At 39.7% G+C, this 20,265-nt stretch overlaps 1 protein-coding gene across 1 annotated transcript; it reads right to left on the reverse strand.

Annotated features, from left to right (window-relative positions):
* Positions 1-18,362: 18,362 nt before the first annotated feature.
* LOC136673922 (uncharacterized) lies at positions 18,363-19,838 on the reverse strand. The gene is made up of 2 exons (XM_066649711.1): positions 19,738-19,838; positions 18,363-19,301 (listed from the first exon to the last, which is right to left on the reverse strand). The coding sequence occupies exon 2, from the start codon at positions 19,294-19,296 to the stop codon at positions 18,469-18,471; it is 828 nt and encodes a 275-aa protein (XP_066505808.1). The 5' UTR covers positions 19,297-19,301; positions 19,738-19,838; the 3' UTR covers positions 18,363-18,468.
* Between the last annotated feature and the right edge of the window lie 427 nt (positions 19,839-20,265).

Genomic DNA, 20,265 nt, shown 5'->3' on the forward strand with positions numbered 1-20,265 from the left:
TTTGCTCCGTATGCACTAATGTGGCCCACCAAGCTAAGCCAGCACTACACTCAAATGCTCAACACCCCCACTTGACTTTTGAGACTTTCCAGGGGAGGATGGTGGCTGAATTCTCTGCCTAAAACTCACGCACATGAAGCAGAAATGCTCGCCCACAAGAATGCCTTCCAGCCCATGGACGCTGCTGTCTGTATCCGCAGAGCAGAACTTGTCCCCCTACTTGCAGACAGTGTTCAGTGACCTCAGTGTTTCCTTTGGGAGAACGGCTTATCCATGTTTTCCTATTGCCTGGCCATGATTAGCTCCAGACTCTGGTCCTTTGCTGTTTATAGCCCTTTTCACACATGAATTTCTAGAGATACTCCGGATTATTGGTTTCGGAGATGTCCCCGAGCGGTCCTTTCACACATGCAGCTCACAGCAGGAGATGTTCAGTGTCAGGGACATTCTCACAGCAGGAAGTGAGGCATGTGGTTTACGCGTGGGGAGGCGACTATGAAGTATATACAGTAGAAACTCCGGCACATTAGTGGCTCCGTTCTCACATGCACTTAATCTCACTTTACTTGGGGTGGCTAACAGGATAAATTATGTGTGAAGTCAGGGACAAATGTTGCAGGTGATTGCGTTAAAACACAGCTCTTCTAGGAAAACTCCGGAACATTTCTGGGTTAAAATGCATGTGTTAAAGGGGCTTAAGACAGATGTTTGAGGCAAAATATTGCCCTTACTATTATATGCAAGGCTTTATTTGTGGTTGAAAATAAACCACACAAATAGATATGTCTTGCTCCATAGGCCTTCTATTAAAATGCCAGAACTTTGCAGTGCAAGTCCTCTTATGTTGCTGTTACAATCAGAAGTTTAACAATGTCATCCATCTGTAACAGTGACTGTGTGACAGTAGTTACATTTTTAAATATATTCTTTATATTACACTAGCATTATTTTCCTTTCATAAAGAGACACCAAAAATCTGTCTTAGCACATGTAAGCATAACTGATGTCACACAGTTTACCACAGAAATGGGCAAGGATTCAGTTTCAGAATCTCCAGCAGTGTAACCTAGTGAGACTAGTTATACAGATTAAACAGCAGACGTTAGTCCTGGATTTTCCATGCTGAAGCATTTGGTAAGCGGCTGGTTATTTGCAGTGTGTTATAGAGCCAGGAAACTGCAATGCTGATCTTGGAGAATAGAGCTAAACGTGCACAACATAGTGATATGCCCCATCTTGACCGTTATGTAAGCCTTTCACTTTTTGGTATGCAGCAGATGCTGGATGTGTGAGGTTTGCAGATGGAGGTGTAATGTTACCAAGGGGGTGCTGGAGCATTTACATACTCCAGATGTTCAGCTAAACTCTTATTAGCGCCTAATCCAGTGTTTCACAGGACTGGTCCTAGAAAAGCTCTGCTTTTTTTTTGTGATGTTTACTCTAGCACACCTGATTGAGCTACAAGACATGTAGGAGCAGGAAACAATCACTTGCATCCTAACCCTGTAGTTGCTAAGACTGGCATGTCTAGGGGAGTGCTTGGGGTAGCATTAGCTCCTACAGAAAAGTAATGGACTACCAGGGGGGCCTCTCAACTGGAAGTTGATTGGTTTTTGAGGTGGTTAATCTTGGATAGTTGGATGTGGTCCACACTTTTCTTTAAGGAAATGAGGAAAAAGTGTGTGTACCCCCTACCTCCTTAGAAAATTAGTTGAAACTTGCCACTGCTTGCCAACACATGCACTTAAATTTGTGTAGCGTCCTATAGCTATAAGCTCTCCAGTGTTTGTGACATTGGTTGCAGCCATAGTCTTCTGAGTGTAACCCATTATTCAGAGTATGTAATCAATGTCTGTTAAATGTAAATTAAAGAATCAATATAAAACACAAAATGAAATTATATTAGTAATGCTTTATGATAAAAAAAAATGTAAATACATCACTACATTTAAAATGCTATCACTTCCTTGTAGTTTTGGAAGGGATGTAAATGTATGACAAACAGGCTAGGGGCTACCATCTATCCATCCATTATCTGTAACCGCTTATCCAATTTAGGGTCGTGGGGGGTCCAGAGCCTACCTGGAATCATCGGGCGCAAGGCGGGAATACACCCTGGAGGGGACGCCAGTCCTTCACAGGGCAACACAGACACACACACATTCACTCACACACTCACACCTTCGGACACTTTCGAGTCGCCAATCCACCTGCAACGTGTGTTTTTTGGCTAGGGGCTACCATTCTGTTTTATTTTATTGTAATATTTCAGTGTAGGTTTGACTATTTTTTTAATTTGAATCTCTTAGTTTGCCTTAATTTTTAGTTTCAGGGAGAGCTTTAGCATCAGACAAGCATTAATGGAGAAAATTAAGCTAAAAAAGATGTTGGCTATGAGTTATGTTTGTGTGTGGGTGAGAGTGATTTATGATATTTAATACACATTTGAGCATATATTAAATGTAATCTACATTCTGAACGCAACATTAGGCACACTGTAAAATAAGGGAAATATGGGAGAAATTAATGATTAATTAACATAAAAAATGCATTAATGTGCGTTAACAATAAATTTAACTGCGTTTTTTGTTATTTTTTATCAAAACACGTCTTAATAATTTTGAATAATTCCGTCATATTGAGGCTTACAGGTGTTACCAGATAGGTTTTTTTTTTGCTTGAATATAACAAATGAATACACTACTAATGCTAATCCACTGGGCCTTTGAGCAAGTTCAGCTCAATATCAGCTGAAGTAATGATCATGTTGTAAGCTAGGGTCTAAGAATGGGGTCTCTACAGTACTTTTCCATGTACCTCATTCATGATGTCTGTTAAACCCCCAGCAGTTCCTGTTTCCCATTAGTCCACACCTGGATGGTTGCACTTTTGTCAGCAGCCATCCGGTCTTCATTTCCAAACAAGCTCTCAGCCTCTCTTTCTACAGCCAGGCTCTCTCCCCCATCGTAATGAGCCAAATGGACAGAGAGCTAGGTGCTAATTCAATTGGAATGCTATAGCAGAGCATAACAAGGCACTTACTGAAGAAACCAGAGCTGTTCAGTTGTGCCCTGTGGTATCGGATAGCGGAGAAATTTCAGACCATTCCCTCATCTGGGGCTCAGCTAAACTGATTTGTCCCTCCCACCTTCTTCATATCTGTTTCTCCTGATTTGATTTCAAATTAGCAAGTATCATCATCTGGAAATGCACCTGGAACTCATCTCTCCCTCCACTGTTATTCTCGCTCTTGTTTTGTTGTCTTCTTCCACGCCGGAGCTTTGGATTTCTGTGCAGTAACCATGGACTCCAGGGCCCTTGCTGAGACATCCCTCACAGCAGCAGACGTAGGATGGCAGGAGGAACCTGGAGATATGCAAAAGTGAGTGTTTACCAGTTGCCTTTATTAATCAGAAGTATTATTTCACAACATTCTAGCTCCGTTGCAAAATATGAGCTCTCTGCAGCTACGCCATGTCCTTCTTGAGCTGAATCGAGCACAGCAGAATTGTAGAGGACGGCTGGACTACAGAACTGGAAGTGAGGGCAGTACTAACTAATTGTCTCATAATTAGTACAAGACCCCACTAATGTTTTGGTGGCTGAATAGTGTACTTTAGTGTAACATCTTCTCACAGATTAGTGGTGGTTACTGCAACAGAGGGGGTGTATATATGCCCTGTTAATGCCCTTGTCTCCAGGAGAAATATCGGATGGGCAGATGTGTGCAAACATTTGGCCATATGGTGTATTTTGAAGCAATGTTTGATGATGTCTTTGTTGGACTCTGGAGGAGCCAGTTGTTTGGGGGAAGCTGGGTTACTGCAATTTATCTTACTGTGGCTGAATTGCTCTGTAATTCAAATCCTGTTAGGTATAGTCCCAATGTCTGTGTTTTACAAACGGCAGAAATGTATATAGAATATATTGGATTTTGGAGGTGGCCCACACTGAACATGGCTTGAAATAAGAACAATAGTTTGGAAATATAGCTATGTTGTTTATGAAACATTTTATTCTGTTGGTTGATGAATTTATTTATTATAAACCAAATTCCCAAGATAAAATTACAGCAACCAAGTACAAATATCTCCAATTTTATTATTATTTTTTTAATATTCTTACCTCAATCCAAATTCCTCCCCCAATCCAAAAACACATGTAGGTAGATGGATTGGCTGTGTGAAATTGTCTACTTGTGTGAGTGACTGGATGAGTATGTGATTTTCTGTCCAGGGTGTGTTCCTACTTTGCACCCATTGGTTCTGCCACCCTTATCAGGATGAAGGGGTTATAGAAGATGAATGAATGAATGTCTAAATGCAGGATGGAGTATAGTATGCACAAACATTAATAATCACAAATTATAAACATTAGAAATTGACATGTTTTTCTAAGTATCTTCCAACTTTTCAGCTCCAACTTTTCAGCCCCAACTTTTAAGAACACAGCTGTACTTCAGTGACTTTTGTCGGCTCTTTGGAGTGAATCCTCAGAGGTAGCTGTGCAAGTACTGTATTTAATGCTTACAGAGCTTTGTAGTCCTAATCCTAGCTTTGTACAGCACTTTCCAAGATCTCCTGAATCACAGCAGGACCACACACTCCAAACTGGCATTCGGAGACCTCCAGTGTCTCCGCTCACATCACTTTCTCAGAGAAGTTTGTCTTACGGTCATAAGTGTCCGTCAATTTACTCATTTTAACACTACCTCACTGGAGTGGTGTCTAAAACATGCTTTTTTATGGTCTGGATTTTATAGGACAGTAAACAGCACCTCCCGTCCTCCATACAGTAGACTTGGGTTCTATCCTCTGCTTGGGCAGCAACACAAGAGTTATTTCTATAAGAAAAAAGACAGTGATTGCCAATTGCTAGCAGATTTAGGTAAGAAACAACAGCTCCCATAGTGCACTGCATTAATTGTGCTGGGGCCAGACATTGTGTTGTACTCTATAAAATAAATTATCTGTTTACTTTCAGAGTAAACCAATCCATTTGAGGATGCAGTAGTTGAAGCTTGTGAAAAGAAGGGGCTGGAGTACGGAGACTTGGCGGCTGAGGTGAAGGAATACGGGCGGCAGGTGCATGTAAGACCGGTGGAAATAGGTGTTAGGGGATTTGTAGCTAAGTCTGCCACATCCTTGCTTTTACAGTTCAGCGTTAGAGGCTGAAAACTAAGGGTAGCTGTGACGGAGTTATCAGAAGTAGCTGAAAGGTGTAGTCAGTGGTTGTGGATAATGAGTACAGACAGTATATTTGGAGTAAATGTGAGGTGTCTGATGTTTGTGGTGTTTATGCGGGTTATATTTCCGTTCTCATGTGCCACCTTTTACTTTTAGCACTGTTGTTTATATTTGTACAACTGGCCATAAATGATGTAGTTAATATTGAAATCAGAGCTAATACGTTAATAATGTGCTTTGTCGTCTTGTTAAAAAAAAATAAAAAAATACATCCTCACCTGTAGAAGGTCTAGTGTCCAAACACTCTTGAACGAAGACCCCGCTGGATACAGGAGACAAGCTGAACCCTAAAGAGAGAAATACAGAATACTCTTGCCATATGAAGCCACAAATTGTGCTGATGCCTGGGAAATAGAAACACAATTCACAACTCTGCAGTTCCGGCAGCCAGTAAAAGTTCATTCCACTCTCTGGGAGATAGGACAGGGAAGAGTATTGATGCCTTTCTCCCACGTACTTGAAATATGACGGCTTAAGACGAGCCTTATATAATTAATGATATGTCATTGCTTTCCAAAGAAAAACATATCTCCAATTTTTCCTTTTTTGGTGGTGCAGCAGTCAGTGTCGCAGTCACACAGCTCCTGGGACCTGGAGGTTGTGGATTCGAGTCCCGCTCCGGGTGACTGTCTGTGAGGAGTTTGGTGTGTTCTCTCTGTGTCCGCATGGGTTTCCTCCAGGTGCTCTGGTTTCCTCCCATGGCCCAAAAACACACGTTGGTAGGAGGATTGGCGACTCAAAAGTGTCCATATGTATGAGTGTGTCGCTCTGCGTCCTGATTCTGGGTAGGCTTTGGACCCACCGTGACCCTGAACCGGATAAGTGGTTACAAATGAATGCAAATGCAGTCCTGCAAAGGACTGGCGCCCCACCCAGGGTGTGTTCCTGTTTGTGCCCAGTGATTCCAGGTAGGCTCTGGAACCCACCACAACACTGAACTCTCCATTATGACCTCTACACTTATTATAGTTGGAAAAGCAGCAGTTTGTACAAAAATAGTTACCCTTACTCCGTTCTCTCATTGTAGGAAAAGACTACAATCATTTAGATTTAAAGTGTATAAACATAGCTGCTGCAATTTCAATACTCCTCATGTAAAAGTGCAGATACTCCAGTAGCAAAAATGGTTCAAATAGCTCTGTACTCAAAGTTAGCATAAGAATTGACAGAGGGTTCAGAGGAAGGTGAGTGCCGTCTTTAGCAGGGGTCAGGTGCGTGCGTTCGTGGAGCACCTACAGCATTAAAAGGACTCAGGCCACTCTGATCTAGAGAAACACTGCCATTAGCTCTTAATGTGAGAGGGGCAGAAGCGAGGAAGGAATGGAGAGAAAATCAATATGGAAAACTCAGAATAGAACCTAGTCTAAATGTTTATTCATTTGATTTGGCACTCTTTGCCTTTGTCTGTATCTCTCCACCCCCACCCCACTGTTTGAGAGCCCCCTTTATTGAAGCTAGTGCATTCATCTGAGCCACATTCAATTTCAATTAATCTGTAATTCACAGCTGTGTGAACTGAGTGAAACATGCTGGCAAGTTGCTGCTAATGCACCTCTTTCTCACTGTCACTTTGCATTGTAGAGATGGCTGACGCAAACCAGAGAATTATCCATCATCTGTAAAAAGAATAATTTTTCACGTAGCTTTTCTTTTTCTTCATGTGGCTATGGTGTCAGACACCACAAAGGACCATAAAGGCCTACACACACCCTCCATTTTGTTCGGTGTGCTTACCATATGAGTTTGTATATACTGCATATAGCTCATCTCTCACTACACAAATGACCAGCTCTGCTTTATGCTCTCCTTCAACGAAGAGACACCTAAGATAGGACACCAGTCAACCTAGCGATAACGGGATGTTTTAAATTCCCGTAACACTTCAATCCCCAGTGATGCCTTTAATCAAAAGAGCACAGCTGGCTTTGCTGTGTGGGCGGGTAGGATGGCCCACCTTCTTTATTCTCTTTATTTAGCATGATGCTAACAAGGGCTGGACAATATGGTCAAAATTTATATCATGACATTTTCTCAATTTCAGTCGATTTGAAATTAACAACTTAAAAGCCAACGAAAAACTGCCAAGAACAAACAGGAAATGTGACATCACCATCAAACATAAACCTCTTGGCAATATTGGTGTTTTTAAACTGACTTTAAAATTGAGGGCAGTGAACTGGGCAGCGCCCTGTAATGACTGTCTGTCAGTGGCAGATACTGTAGGTAATGTATATTGAAATATTGAAAATGTGAAAATCATATCCTTGTTATTGAAACATTTTTTATTGGAGTTATATATTGATATTGAATTATTGTCCAGCCCTAATGCTAACCCATGCAGGCATCTGTTAGCTAACACGACAGGGTAGTTAGTGTTCTTCTCAAAGTGTGTTAGAAGGAACTGTATTTCCCAACTTTGTAGCATTGTTTCTATTACTTGTATTAGGTGTACAACTACATAATTCAAATTCCTTTTGTGTAACATATACTTTAATTCATAATTCAATCAATCACGGTTTAACATGCTATTTTCACGATTGTTATCATCGAAATCGCCATCTTTAAATCATGTTTAAGCAAAACTCATGCAGACTTTTGGATACAATGTTATCTCCAAGAACAGAACAAATCATTACAAAGTTAACCTGTATGACAAAAGAATGACAAGTGTAGGTAGTAGTAGAAGGAATGCCTAAAGAAGCATGTTACCAAGCTCTGTTTAAAGTAGAAGGGATCTCAGAACTTCTTTACAATTTAAGGTGGAATGTCGGCAGGTTTGTAATTCTGGCCTTTTTGCATCTAAACTTGTCATTTCTACACTCTCAGAATAAAGGTACTGTACTGTACTGTACTGTACTGTAGGTACATTATTGTCACTACAGGTACAAACAGTGCACATGTACATTTAAAGGTACAACAGCGGTGTTCCCTAAAGGTACATTATATTCTCATCTCCAGAAGGAGAGGTCAATATTTGTAATCTTTTATCATAGAACTGTGTAAAATAAAATGACATAATATAAGTCCTTGAGATGAAATGGGTCGTTTGAAATCAACACAATTTTAAAATCTACAATTATTATAGAATAAGGCACAATTGTGGCCCCTAACTAAAGGTAATGAATATGTTCCCTTGAGGGTACAGACACAGTAACAGCAAAAGTACAACTGCAGTACAAATGCATGTGTTTACAAGAGAATCAGCATTGTAGGCCCATTAGTTTACTCCTCAGTCTTTAGGAGCTCCAGTGTGGTGAGCAGTCTCACCTCCTTGTCCTTATTCCACCTCCCCTGGCTTCGAGGGTCCTTGGGGAGTGAAATCAGGACAGTGATGTAAGTTTGGTAGCTTGCATACATTTTTACAAACTTGTAATTATGTGGTCACTACCTGGTCATCAGGAATTGCCGGTAACCATTTCATGTCTGTTATTTCTCTTACCTAGGGCTGGACAATAATTCAATATCAATATATATCATTACATTTACATTTACATTTATGCATTTGGCAGACGCTTTTATCCAAAGTGACTTACAAAAGAGGATCTAACATTCGAACTACAGCACAAATTATACAAAGTACCTTACATTAAGTGCAATATGCCAGGAAGTAATAAGTGCATTAAAGAAAGACATTCAGTGCAAAAGATACTCTCGGAAGAGCTGGGTTTTCAATGATTTCTTGAATGCAGAGAGGGTTTCTGTTGCTCTTCCACCAGCGTGGTACCAGAGATGAGAATAGCCTCAACTGACCTGTTGGTCGTGTTAGTTGGCGCTCCTTTGAGGAACAGAGAGGACGGGCGCTAACGTATGGTTTTAAGAGTCTATTGAGGTAGATGGGAGCAGAACCAATATATATCACAATATAAAATGTTTCAATAACAATCATATGATTTTTAAAAACATTTTCAATATTTCAATATACATTTTTATAGCATCTGTCACAGACTGATGTTAATTATAGGACTAATATCAGTTAACTGCCCTAAATTATAAAGTTTAAAAATATTAATACTGACAAAGCTGAGAGGTTTAAGTTTGAGGGTGATGTCATGTTTCTTGTTTGTTGTGGGAAGTCTTTCTGTGGTTTTTATGTTGTTTATATCGATTAGGAATTAAAGTACTCTGCAGAAGTCACCTAAAATCTTTATATATAGATTAAACTACTGCCTTCTCTGTAAGCATGGTGTTTGTACAAAGTTATATATAATCACAGTAAATACAAAAAAATAATATAAAACAAATAAGGTCTGTAAAGTAGTAGGTGTGAGTGAGTTTGAAGAACAAATTTTGGTTCAGATTCTCCTTGATTGCATTGAATTAAATCAAAAGCACACATTATTTAAATTTTATTATTTATAATTTAATATATTAATTTTTTTAACCGGTAAAACTACATATTGGATGATAACCACAAATAATACGGACAGCCACGAGGAGAGAAAGTACGGAAAAAGTTGGAAAAAGTTAAACCAACACATTCACACACAGAATATCACACACACTGGAATAACAGTATTTGTTTTATTCTAATGTTGGGTATTATTTATTTATTTATTTTTCAGCAAATAAATGCTTACTGCTCTGATAAATAGCTTTTTAAATCTCATAATCTCTGCTGCCTTTTGCACAGTACTGTATATTGTATCGACTGAAATTTAGAAATATATTGTGATATAAATTTTAACCATATCGTTCAGCCCTACTCTCACCTCAGCTCTGAACAGGAACAATGGTTACAGACAATGAATGCATGAATGATAGACTGTGTATTAATTCCTTCAGCTTTTACTCTTGATGCAGCCTTTGATTCCCCCTTCTCCTTGGAAACTCTGATTGCTTTCTGCTTCTCTCCAGATGCTCAGATCTATTTTACAAAAGGCACGGAAGATAAGTGAAAGAACTCTTGCCTCCACTTATTGCTCTCTGTCCTTTATGTCAGTGTCTTCTTTCTCCAGCTTCTAATGCAGCTAGCTGGACTGTTTACACTGCAAACCAATGGAGTGATAAAGCTAACGATAACGAGGATTAGGAGAAGATCAGCGTTTAGCGGCGGTGAATATGCGGAAACAAAGCGTAAGAAGGCAGAGCCCTCAAAGAACAGTTAATCTCCCTGAGGCCGAGGTTCACCACTCAGAAACAGTAAATGTTCTGGCAGCGTATTTAACGTCTAAGGAGGTTAGAGCACTGGAGAGTGAAAGAAAATCTGATTGCACCATCTGGACGGTGCTCACCCGGCTCGGGGGCAGGTGAAGAACTTTGTAGTGACAATAATGTACCTGTATAGTAATTTTTTTTCTTTTAGTGTAGCCATGTTTGATAAATTTGATTCAATGTTCAGCAATTGGAAATGACCTCTTTTTTAAGGTTTTTGACCAAATATCCCCTTCAAAGAAAACTGAAGTCTGTGTTAGATGCTGAGGATATGTCGCCTTTTAACACAAGGTTTTTGCAAATGTTTAATTACAATCCTCAAGATGATATCAGTTGATCAGTGTGACAATTACATTTTGAATACCAGGTATTCTCAAATATGAATCTTGGAGGTTCATTTCCCAAATGTCCACACAGCTGAAGGTCCAGAGAGGTCAAATTAGTGAGACAAATGAATAATTGTCAATGGATTCAGCCTTAAGTGACAGATTGTATTCTTTTCTTGTACAGAGCAATTTACATTTTATTTTTGGGACGTGATATTAGCCTGTTCTTGTCTATTAAGCAGCTTTTGATAAAAGCAGCACATGTAACAAACTATTATTGCCTCCAAATCCTCTTTCGAAGTCCTACTTCGTGTTTAGAGGTCATATTTATAAAATACACATTCCATGGTTTCTTGCCTTCAGTGCTTTCATTTTATTATACAACTCAAACTTCAGGACATCTCTAATTTGCTCAGTTTGTTTCTGTGCTGTTTCCCCCAAAACAGCTTTTATTATTTTTTTTACATTTTGCTGTTAAAAAGTCATCACTCACCTCAGAAATTCAAAGTTCATCAAAGATCTGAATTTCCAGGGTTCCCAAGCAGAACAGAGATTTAAAGCATTGAGAGCCTGCCCAGTTTGATCCCCAATGATGTTTCAGTGATCTGATCATAGAAGGCTCTATTGGCTTCACAGTGTGTGTGTGTGTGTGTGTGTGTGTGTGTGTGTGTGTGTGTGTGTGTGTGTGGGAGAGTCTGGAACAAATGTCTATCAGCTTATGTGAAAGGTCTGGTCAGTTGGTGTCCTCCATTGTTGCACTATTCAGTGGCATTACATTAACAAGAGTTCAGAAAGTGTTCAGAAAGTCAGAAAGGCGTTGGCTTTGCACGTTCCGAGAATTTCCATGTTCAGGTTGGTGGGATTGTGTGTGAATGGAGGGGTTCTAGCTAACAGTTTTGCAACTGGCAACGACTAATAATTGTGGAGGAAAATATTAGGGATAATTTTCAGGTAAACATTTAAAGCACACCATTGATTTTCTTGTGAAATTCCCAATAAGTTTGATGTGTCACATGACCCTCCTCCCATTGGAAAAAACAAAATGGCTGACTTCAAAATGGCCACCATTGTCATGCCTTCGTCCTGTCATGCCTGTTTTCACCGCCATGTGCTCTCTCTGCACATGGCTCTGTCTGTTGTTGTCCTTGTCTCCTCCCAGGTCCTGCCTTTGTTCCGCCTCCTTGTCCTTAACCCTGGTTATCTGTTTCAGGTGTGTCTCGTTTGTATGTAGTATTTAAGTTCCCTTGTGTCACTTCCTGGGATCGGTCATTTGTATTGTTTGTTTCCAAGTCATGTCGTTTTGTGTCATTCTCGTTCTCGTTTCATTCCAGTTCCCAGTCTCGTTGTTTTGCTATGTTCCTAGTCAAAGTCGTGTCGTTTTGTATCTTTCTCTTTCAAAGTCATGTCGTATTTATTCTTTCTTGTTCCTAGTCATGTCGTGTTGTTTCTTTCCCTCTCCTAGTCCAGTCGTTTTGTTTCCTAGTTGTTTCGTTGTGTTTTCTAGTCATGTTCCTCATCTGTAGTTGCCTGTCTTTGTTTTGTTATATCTTTTGTTATATTAAAGTATATGTGTTTAGCAAGTGCGTCCGCCCAGAGAATCCTGTCAACCATGGTCACCACCCATCTTGAAAAGTTCACCCCTCCCATATACTAATGTGCCACAAACAGGGCGTTAACATCACCAACCATTCCCATTTTATTAAGGTGAATCCATATAAATGGCCCACCCTGTATTTTATATATGTCTTTGTGATGTTGCTCATCTCGTAAAGATGATTTTTCCAGCAAGGTTCCATTACTGCTTCATGAGTGATATTATTGTTGACATAAGCTCCATGATTAGACAGTGTTTGAGGTTTTTTCCATGTCCGATACTTTGTTTCCCATTCATAACAAAGCGCATTTTGGTCCAGACTTGTATCTGAGTCTGTTGCTGAATACAACAAAAATGAATTAAGTAGTGTCTGAGGCTACATTGTGCATGTAATTTATTAGGTGACCTTCACTCCATTCACAAGGCTTTTTAAATGGGGATCTTAATCAGAGCATTTTCTAACCTTTCTCCCTCATGATCATCTATAACCAAAGAGTATTACACCCTGCCCTTTTTAACCTGTGTGTCTTCTTTGCCCTTTAAATGCAGTGAATGCATGCACACACACACACACGAGCATAAACATGTCGTCATGCATCACACACACAATCCTTGATCTTCCATAAAGCTCTTGAGATTTTTTAATCATGTCACATGTTTTGCTGCTTCATGCTCAAGCTGTGCATGTATCTCACTGACAGCAGTTGCACATACGACTCTTCTGGCCCTTATTCCTCTCACTGATGGACACCTTTTCACTTAAGTGTCCACGTAGTTTTGCACTTCCATCCAAACAATCCAAATATCTCCATTTATTTACAATTACAATTACAAAACCATAAGGAATAGTCATTCTTTAATGTTCTGTAAATCCTTTATCCTGTACAGGGTCCAGAGACTACCCAGAATCACTGGACACAAGGCAGGAACACGACCTGGACAGGGCACCAGTCCATCACAGGGCATCCCACACTTACACATTCACTCACAGCTATGGACACACTTGTACAGCCAATTCAACTACCAACATGTGCCTTTGGACATTGGGTGAAAACTGGAGCACCTGGAGGATACCCACACAGACACAGGGAAAACACACCAAACTTCTCACAGACAGTAAACTCAAGTGGTGTTTGAACCCACAACCCCAGGTCCCTATGGCTGTGTGATAGCAAAACTCCCTGTTGCACCACTGTGCTGCCATTATAGCAACATATAATCACTGTCCAACATTCAATGGAAGTGAATGTAAAACGATTTTATTCCAGACACTTCTGGAGCATTTCTATTGGTTGGACAGCAATGATATGCTTGTCTGTTTTTATAGTATCACTGTATATTTTGCATGTTTTGTGACCGTATAGGCCTGAGTTTCCCAGGATGATTATTGTTGGTTATGGGCTTCCATTGCTTGTTAACTACAGTTAATATATACAGTTAAGACATTTAGCAGATTCTTAAACATTACAGTTATAACAAATACATATTATAGGTGTATGTATATGTAGATTTAGAAGTCTTGCCCTAGGACACCTATTGGTATAATGTGTAGATCCTGCCTGACTGGATAAAGAAACTCCGTTCTGCTGCATTGAGGGCAATGGTGTTAAAATACTGCAGCAACAATAGCTTCAGTGTAAATCCTAAGGTGTTTTTTCCTTCTTTTCACATTTTCAAATTTCAGGTTTGAGCCCAAAAGTGCTATTATATCATATTAAACTGGTCCTGCTGTTTGGTGGAGGTAATATAATGTACTATCAAATCTAATGTGTTTCCATTTGACTTAGAGGCCTTTAAAAAGCTCAACGTGATATCACTCTCCACTTGTGTATAAGAGGAGCAATAACAATCAAATCAGCAGCAGCTAGAGTGCAGGAAAATAGACAGCTTCTGACAGAGACCTGGCCTGTTATACACAATCATGACTCAGGTGATGTTAAAGGCATAGTTGAGCTAATGTTTCATTATGCATGCGATATCATGCTGATTATCTTCGGTTAAGTACATTAGTGTGCTTGGACTGTGGCTGGATGAACCTTCTCTGGGACAGCCTTTTCCTAAAACAAAGGTATAAATTTGGTAGACCTGTAATAAAGCAGGCAGAGTGCAAGATAGTTTATGTAGAATAGAACAAGGCACACTGAAAAATGACATAGAAAACATATAAAACACTTACAAAAGAAGCCAGAACATGATTGAATTGACCAGGATTCACATATATATAATGATTTTAAGCTTCATAACTGGTTACTCTTCAAACGTCTTCTTAAGAATTGTCCAATAATATTTTTTTAATTTTCTCCTAAGTATAATACATATAATTTTCTTAACTATTTTCTTAACCATCATCACTTCCAGATTTTGTTTAATTTGTTTCTAGTTTTTTTATTATTATCTGTAACCGCATATGCACTTCAGGGTCGCGGCGGGGCTGAAATTCAAATAGCTCCTCACTCCCTATATTGAAGTGCATAAGTCATTCAATTACAAGCTATATTAAACATACATGAATGAAGAATCCATACATGATGATAGCACTAGATTTCAGATAGCCACATATAAATAAATATAAATTATGTTATATTACAAATATATAAGATTCAGACATTTCATGACTTGAGTATGAAGTGAGTTGGGATTAAACATCTGTTTCTCTCGTGCATTGTGGTGTTTTGATGTCTCTCTTCAAGCGGTATTTTATGGCCCTCTACTGGACTGGCATGATAATACAGCTGTTTTTCGTATTCGTCTCAAGGGGGATACTTTAGAAAACATATGGGGATAATCTGTGGACAGTTCCTGAGACTCTAAGCCCTAATGAGGAGGTGTGTCAGTCTCTACCTCAGCTATCAAACTGACAACATGGCGGATAGTTAAGCTTCATTTCTACAGAATGGAAGGGAATGGAGGCACGCTGTACATGTTCCTACAGTTACTGGTTTACACAATTTGTGGTGAATTGTTAGACGTAAGATGTGAATCTGACTTTGACTGAAATAAACACATCTAAACACAAAAGGCCAAGGTCACAGAAGAGTGCATTTGGAGAGTTCTCAAACCCATCTTGAAAATGCCTCTATTTTGAAGACTCTGAGTAAATTAGAGAACACGGAGTAGTAAGAGCTTGTGAATGAACCCCGTTCTGTCGAGTCAGGTTTGTCATCTAACCATCCCATAAGCTACCATTAATCTGGGATTAGTTTTGCATGGGGAGATGTGGAAACCAATTAATCCAAGAGGGTCTCTGACTTCAGAATCCATTATGACAATCACTTTGTATGCACTGGAATGCTGAAAGTAGGATTTTACCTGCTATAACTTAAATAAATGTAACTGTTGAAATAGCCCATGTTACAGCAGAATGTTTACACACAACTTTTATTTTCGAAGTGTGATGAAGATAAATATTTAGTTTAAATATTGCTTTTTTCTAGCAAATTTTAGGGGACAGTTTCTATGTATTTGCACTATTTAACACACTGTACTTTCTACTGTCTTAAGTCTGGACATGCTTAAAAAATACATACTTTATTGTATTGTTCCAAAATATTGAGCTTTTTAGTCTTTATTCTACACCTTTATGCTACAGGCCTCGTGTGGGGACCCTTATGCAGAATAAAATCTACAGCTTTCTGTGCTCATGCTGGCTGGTGAGCAGGTTGAAGCTGGTGTTCCCTCTCCTTGTTTGGATGCTGCTGTGCCCACATCATGGTGCATGTGTCCACAGCTGTTAAAGCATTGATCCTAGTTGATCCAATCCCTCACTCACTGCTCACTTCATCTCTCTCTCTCTCTCTCTCACTCACTCACTCACTCACTCACTCACTCACATTCTGTTTTATTTAATCAGTTTTTTTAACTTTCACTGTCTCTGTCTTACTCCATTTCTCTGTTTCACTTCATCTCTCCCTCTCTCTCTCTCTCTCTCTCTCTCTCTGTTACTTCTATGTGGTAATATTGTGTCAGTAATAGGAAAAGCGTCCCTGAGGGCGTGTGTTTGTGTGTGTATGTGTGTTTATATCCCGCCTGGCCCAGATGCCGTGGCTAAATCCATCTGTAGTGGTGCTGTACTAAGCTGGAGCATTTGGCTCTGCACTGGGGAGGAACAGGACAGAAACAGAGGCAGGAGATTCATTTTATTTTCATATTCAATCTTTCCTCAAAGAAGGGCAGCAGAGGGGGTCTGTCCCTGTCTCCTCTCTGCTCCTCTGAATGGGCTTGACCCCATCCTCCAGCCCGCAGACATGGAGCTGAATGGGGACGAGCTGGGGGTCTTCACCATTATTCAGTGAGTACAGTCAGTGGAGGACTCACTCCATTCAAACTCTTATTATTAGAGTAGTACTGTAACAAGTCAGTTTATGGAATTTCCAAATGAATACAGTTATCTGAATCAAAAGCTTACATCTCCAAATTGATAAAAGTGGCAATACAAAACCTCAGCATATTACTCCCAAAGGTGCTCAATTGAGGTACATATGTGAATATGGAAATGCTGTGAAATATTTTCATTGTGTCCCAGTGCTGGAATGAAACTAGTCATGTGAAGACGAATGGCAGGTTTTCCAGATCTAGGAAAACTTTTTCGTTCTGTTGTTTTGGACCTGAATGTGTCCTTGTACAGATTTATAATACTACATTCTATCTCTACATTCTGGTGATAGCAGTCCCTTCATTTTTATTAAACACAGTTTGTAAACAATGACCCAAACTGTATCAGAAATCCAGTTTTATCCATTTCAAAGTCCTTGATTTCTCTTTATATTTGGTGCAACTGCAGTTCTTGATTTTAGCTGTTTGAGGTGATGGAAGTTTCTTCACTAAGATTGAATTAGATTTTTAATTTTGTTTTGGAGCTAGTTAATATGAGAGAAGAAACAAAAAAAAGTTTGTTTAGGAAAACTTACAAATATAACTTTCAAATTTGTATCTCCAACTGGAAAAGAGAGTGTTGTGTACCTTTAGGGATACATTCAGAATGTTTGTACCCTTAACAAAGACAGTCTGTTTTGACATCTTTAGCATCAGGTGTGTCCTTTATTCATTTGGTGCTGGTGTTTTCTAACGGTGAATGAAATCAAAAACAGAAATTGTGAAAGTGATGTATGTTCTCATATCTTCTGTCTGTTGCCATTCCTTTTCGGAGAGCGTTTGCTTCCACCTTTCATTTCAGAAAACCCAGGATTAATTTATTTGTACGGGACTCGTTTCTAGAAACCCCGCAGACGGTAAATAAAGCCACTGTGTTGTCTTTAGTTAAACCCTTCTCTTCAGGAATGCGTTGCACTCTGGGAGTCTTCCGCAGTCTTGCAGCTGGCTGATTCTGGATCAGTGAGTCTAGAACATAAGTGAGTTGAACTAATGCTAATAGCCTGTGTCACTGTTGAGCACATTAAGTGGATATTATTGATGAATGGAGTCTGCCTGCAGTGATGTGTGTCCATCTCATATTAACCATTAACCAAATTACATAAGCCCTGCTCAGGATTAGAGCCTTCTGACCACAACATTCATTTAACAAAAATGTATTGTCATGCAAAGGTGCAGCACACCACAATGACTCCTTTTCATATTTGGAGTTGGGTAGGAAGTGGAGTGCTTGCAGTGAAGTGTTTTGTAGTAGAGGGCTGGGCAGAGTACAGAGGTTAGTTTCAGGGGGCTGTGCTGCAGTTTATAGCAGTGAAGTATAGTTATTTGCTGTGCAGGTCAGTGCAGTGCTTTGCCCAGTGTGTTATCATCTTCTCAGGTGGCACCCTATTGTGGCCCCATGCTGGAATTCACTGAGCGACCCATTCTTTCACAAATGTACAGATGCAGACTGCATACCTGGGTACTTGGTTTTATTCACCTGCAGCCATGGAAGTGATTGGAACACCTCATTTCAATGATTTGAATGGATGAGTGAATACTTTGGGCAATACAGTGTTTCTACAGTGTCCAAGTACCCCATAACTTTAACTTGATCACAGGAATATGATTGGAACACAACATGTCTTTCCAAGAAAGAGTATTACACAAACAAGAAATATTGATGAAAAGGGATGAGTTTAATATTTTTAAAGGGAAAAATGTAGTAAATAGTGGAAAGGAAAGGAACTGAAAGGGACAAATTGAAAAGCTGTGGGTTCTGCAGAGAGGACTCAACATCATTTTATCGCCTCCTGCTCATCTTCCTCTTCTTAAGAGGTTTACAGCCTGGGTCATCACTGGCGTCACTTCCATACTGTGTTCGCTTTTTGAGTTGCCTTGTGGGTCTGCGTGAGAGTTTCTCTCTCGCTGAGGATCCCTCCTGTTCCTCCGATGAGTTCAGTAGTTGTTTTCGGACTGAACAGCTGGAGGCGCGGGGAGAGTCGTGGCTAGGGTCGACGGAGCTCTCTTTGCCTGGTTGGAAAATTTCTGAAAGGAGCTCGCTGCCTTTCCCAGCCTCCTCTGCGAGAAGCCGTCGTTTTCGGGCTCGAGTCATGACCTGTCCGTTTATCCCCTCAACTGAACAGGGACCACTGGGATTGTCCAGTTTCTGTCCACTGAAAGCACTCTTCTCATCCTCAGCCTTCAGAGCCACTGCATCAGCTTCCTTGTGTAAAGAGTCAGGAGTAGTCAGAGCTGGTGGACTGTACAGAATCCACACATCCTTCACATGCTCTTTAGGGCCATATCTCGGTGTCCTGGTGTTTGCGTAGTGGTCAGCCGGGAGGGAAAGCAGGCTTTCATTTACGCTGTTCTTGACTGTACCACATGGATGTTCAGACACGCTTGACATTTCCCTGTGACATTTCTCTCTTGGTAAAGGATTGTATGAGCGAAGTAGACCTTGGCAGTAGGAGTTGACCCTAAAGCCCTTGTCATGAAGTCCACTGGTCAGGAATCCTGCAGGTTTGAAGGTTTTTCTGACTGGAAGTTGACCATCGAACTTTGATGGCATTCTCACTGCAGCCTCTGGCTGCATATACACGTGTGTGTACGGGTCCATAGCTTCCATCTCACCTAGATGTATGGAGAGAAATACTGGTGAGGAGTCTGAATATGATGGTAATGGTGTAATGGACCAGTTTTGTTCCTGTTTGGTGATTGTTTACAAATTATCTTATAGTATGTTCTTCCACAATCAAAACAAGCAGAAATTAAGACTTTAGCCTTTTGTCAAAACTCTGCTAATGTTTATTTAACATTTTCAAGCATTATTAGCCAAAATCGTCGAGCAGAGTTTAAGTTTCTGTGTCAGTTCTTTTCTTTTCAACATGGATTTTCTAAATAAAGACTAATTAAGCAAAAATTAATTCAAGGTTCATGCTGTAACATGACATATTGTTGTGCTGCAATGGTACCGAAAATCAGCACACAGTAATCAGTCTTCCTCAAATCTCTAAATAAATCATTAAATCTCTTTAAAAAAATCAATAATGAATACAAATCCACTTACTAGGACCGTGAATTGGAAGTTTGAAATATTTCTTTGCAAATGTAGGCAAATTCAGACCGTCTCAGACAGAAACGAGAAAGATCTTTGCTGTGACCTTTGCTGCGAGCTGTGATGTCACAAAGTGTGGAATAAGAACATTCCACTCCACTGTTGCTTGTGATGATTTAAAATAAAATGGACTTAGGGGCGGTTCCTATGAATGAATTCCTGTGCAGTGGACTTTTATTTTCCTTCTTGCCAACACTTGGCATTTGGCGCATTAATATTAGCCTTTTTGGCACCAGTTATTTTTCTGAATTTCCGAAAAATAGCTAATTGCCAAATTTGAATGATTATTACTTTATAAATACTTGGAATAAATTTAAATAATTGGGTTTTTTTTTTTTGTAAAAGGACACTTAAAAGTAGAAGAAATGTGTTTTTTTTTATCCTAATATAATTTACATATCCTTCCAATTAACTCCTAAATGTCAAAAAAAATGCCAAAAAATGTAGACGCTCATATTTTTTTTTCACCATAAATGACTT

Source organism: Hoplias malabaricus, chromosome 2 (genome assembly GCF_029633855.1).
Source record: "Hoplias malabaricus isolate fHopMal1 chromosome 2, fHopMal1.hap1, whole genome shotgun sequence".
NCBI lineage: Eukaryota > Metazoa > Chordata > Actinopteri > Characiformes > Erythrinidae > Hoplias > Hoplias malabaricus.

Coding starts and splice junctions, on each gene's coding strand:
- LOC136673922 (XM_066649711.1), bottom strand. CDS start 19,296: ATGGAAGCTATGGACCCGTACACACACGTGTATATGCAGCCAGAGGCT.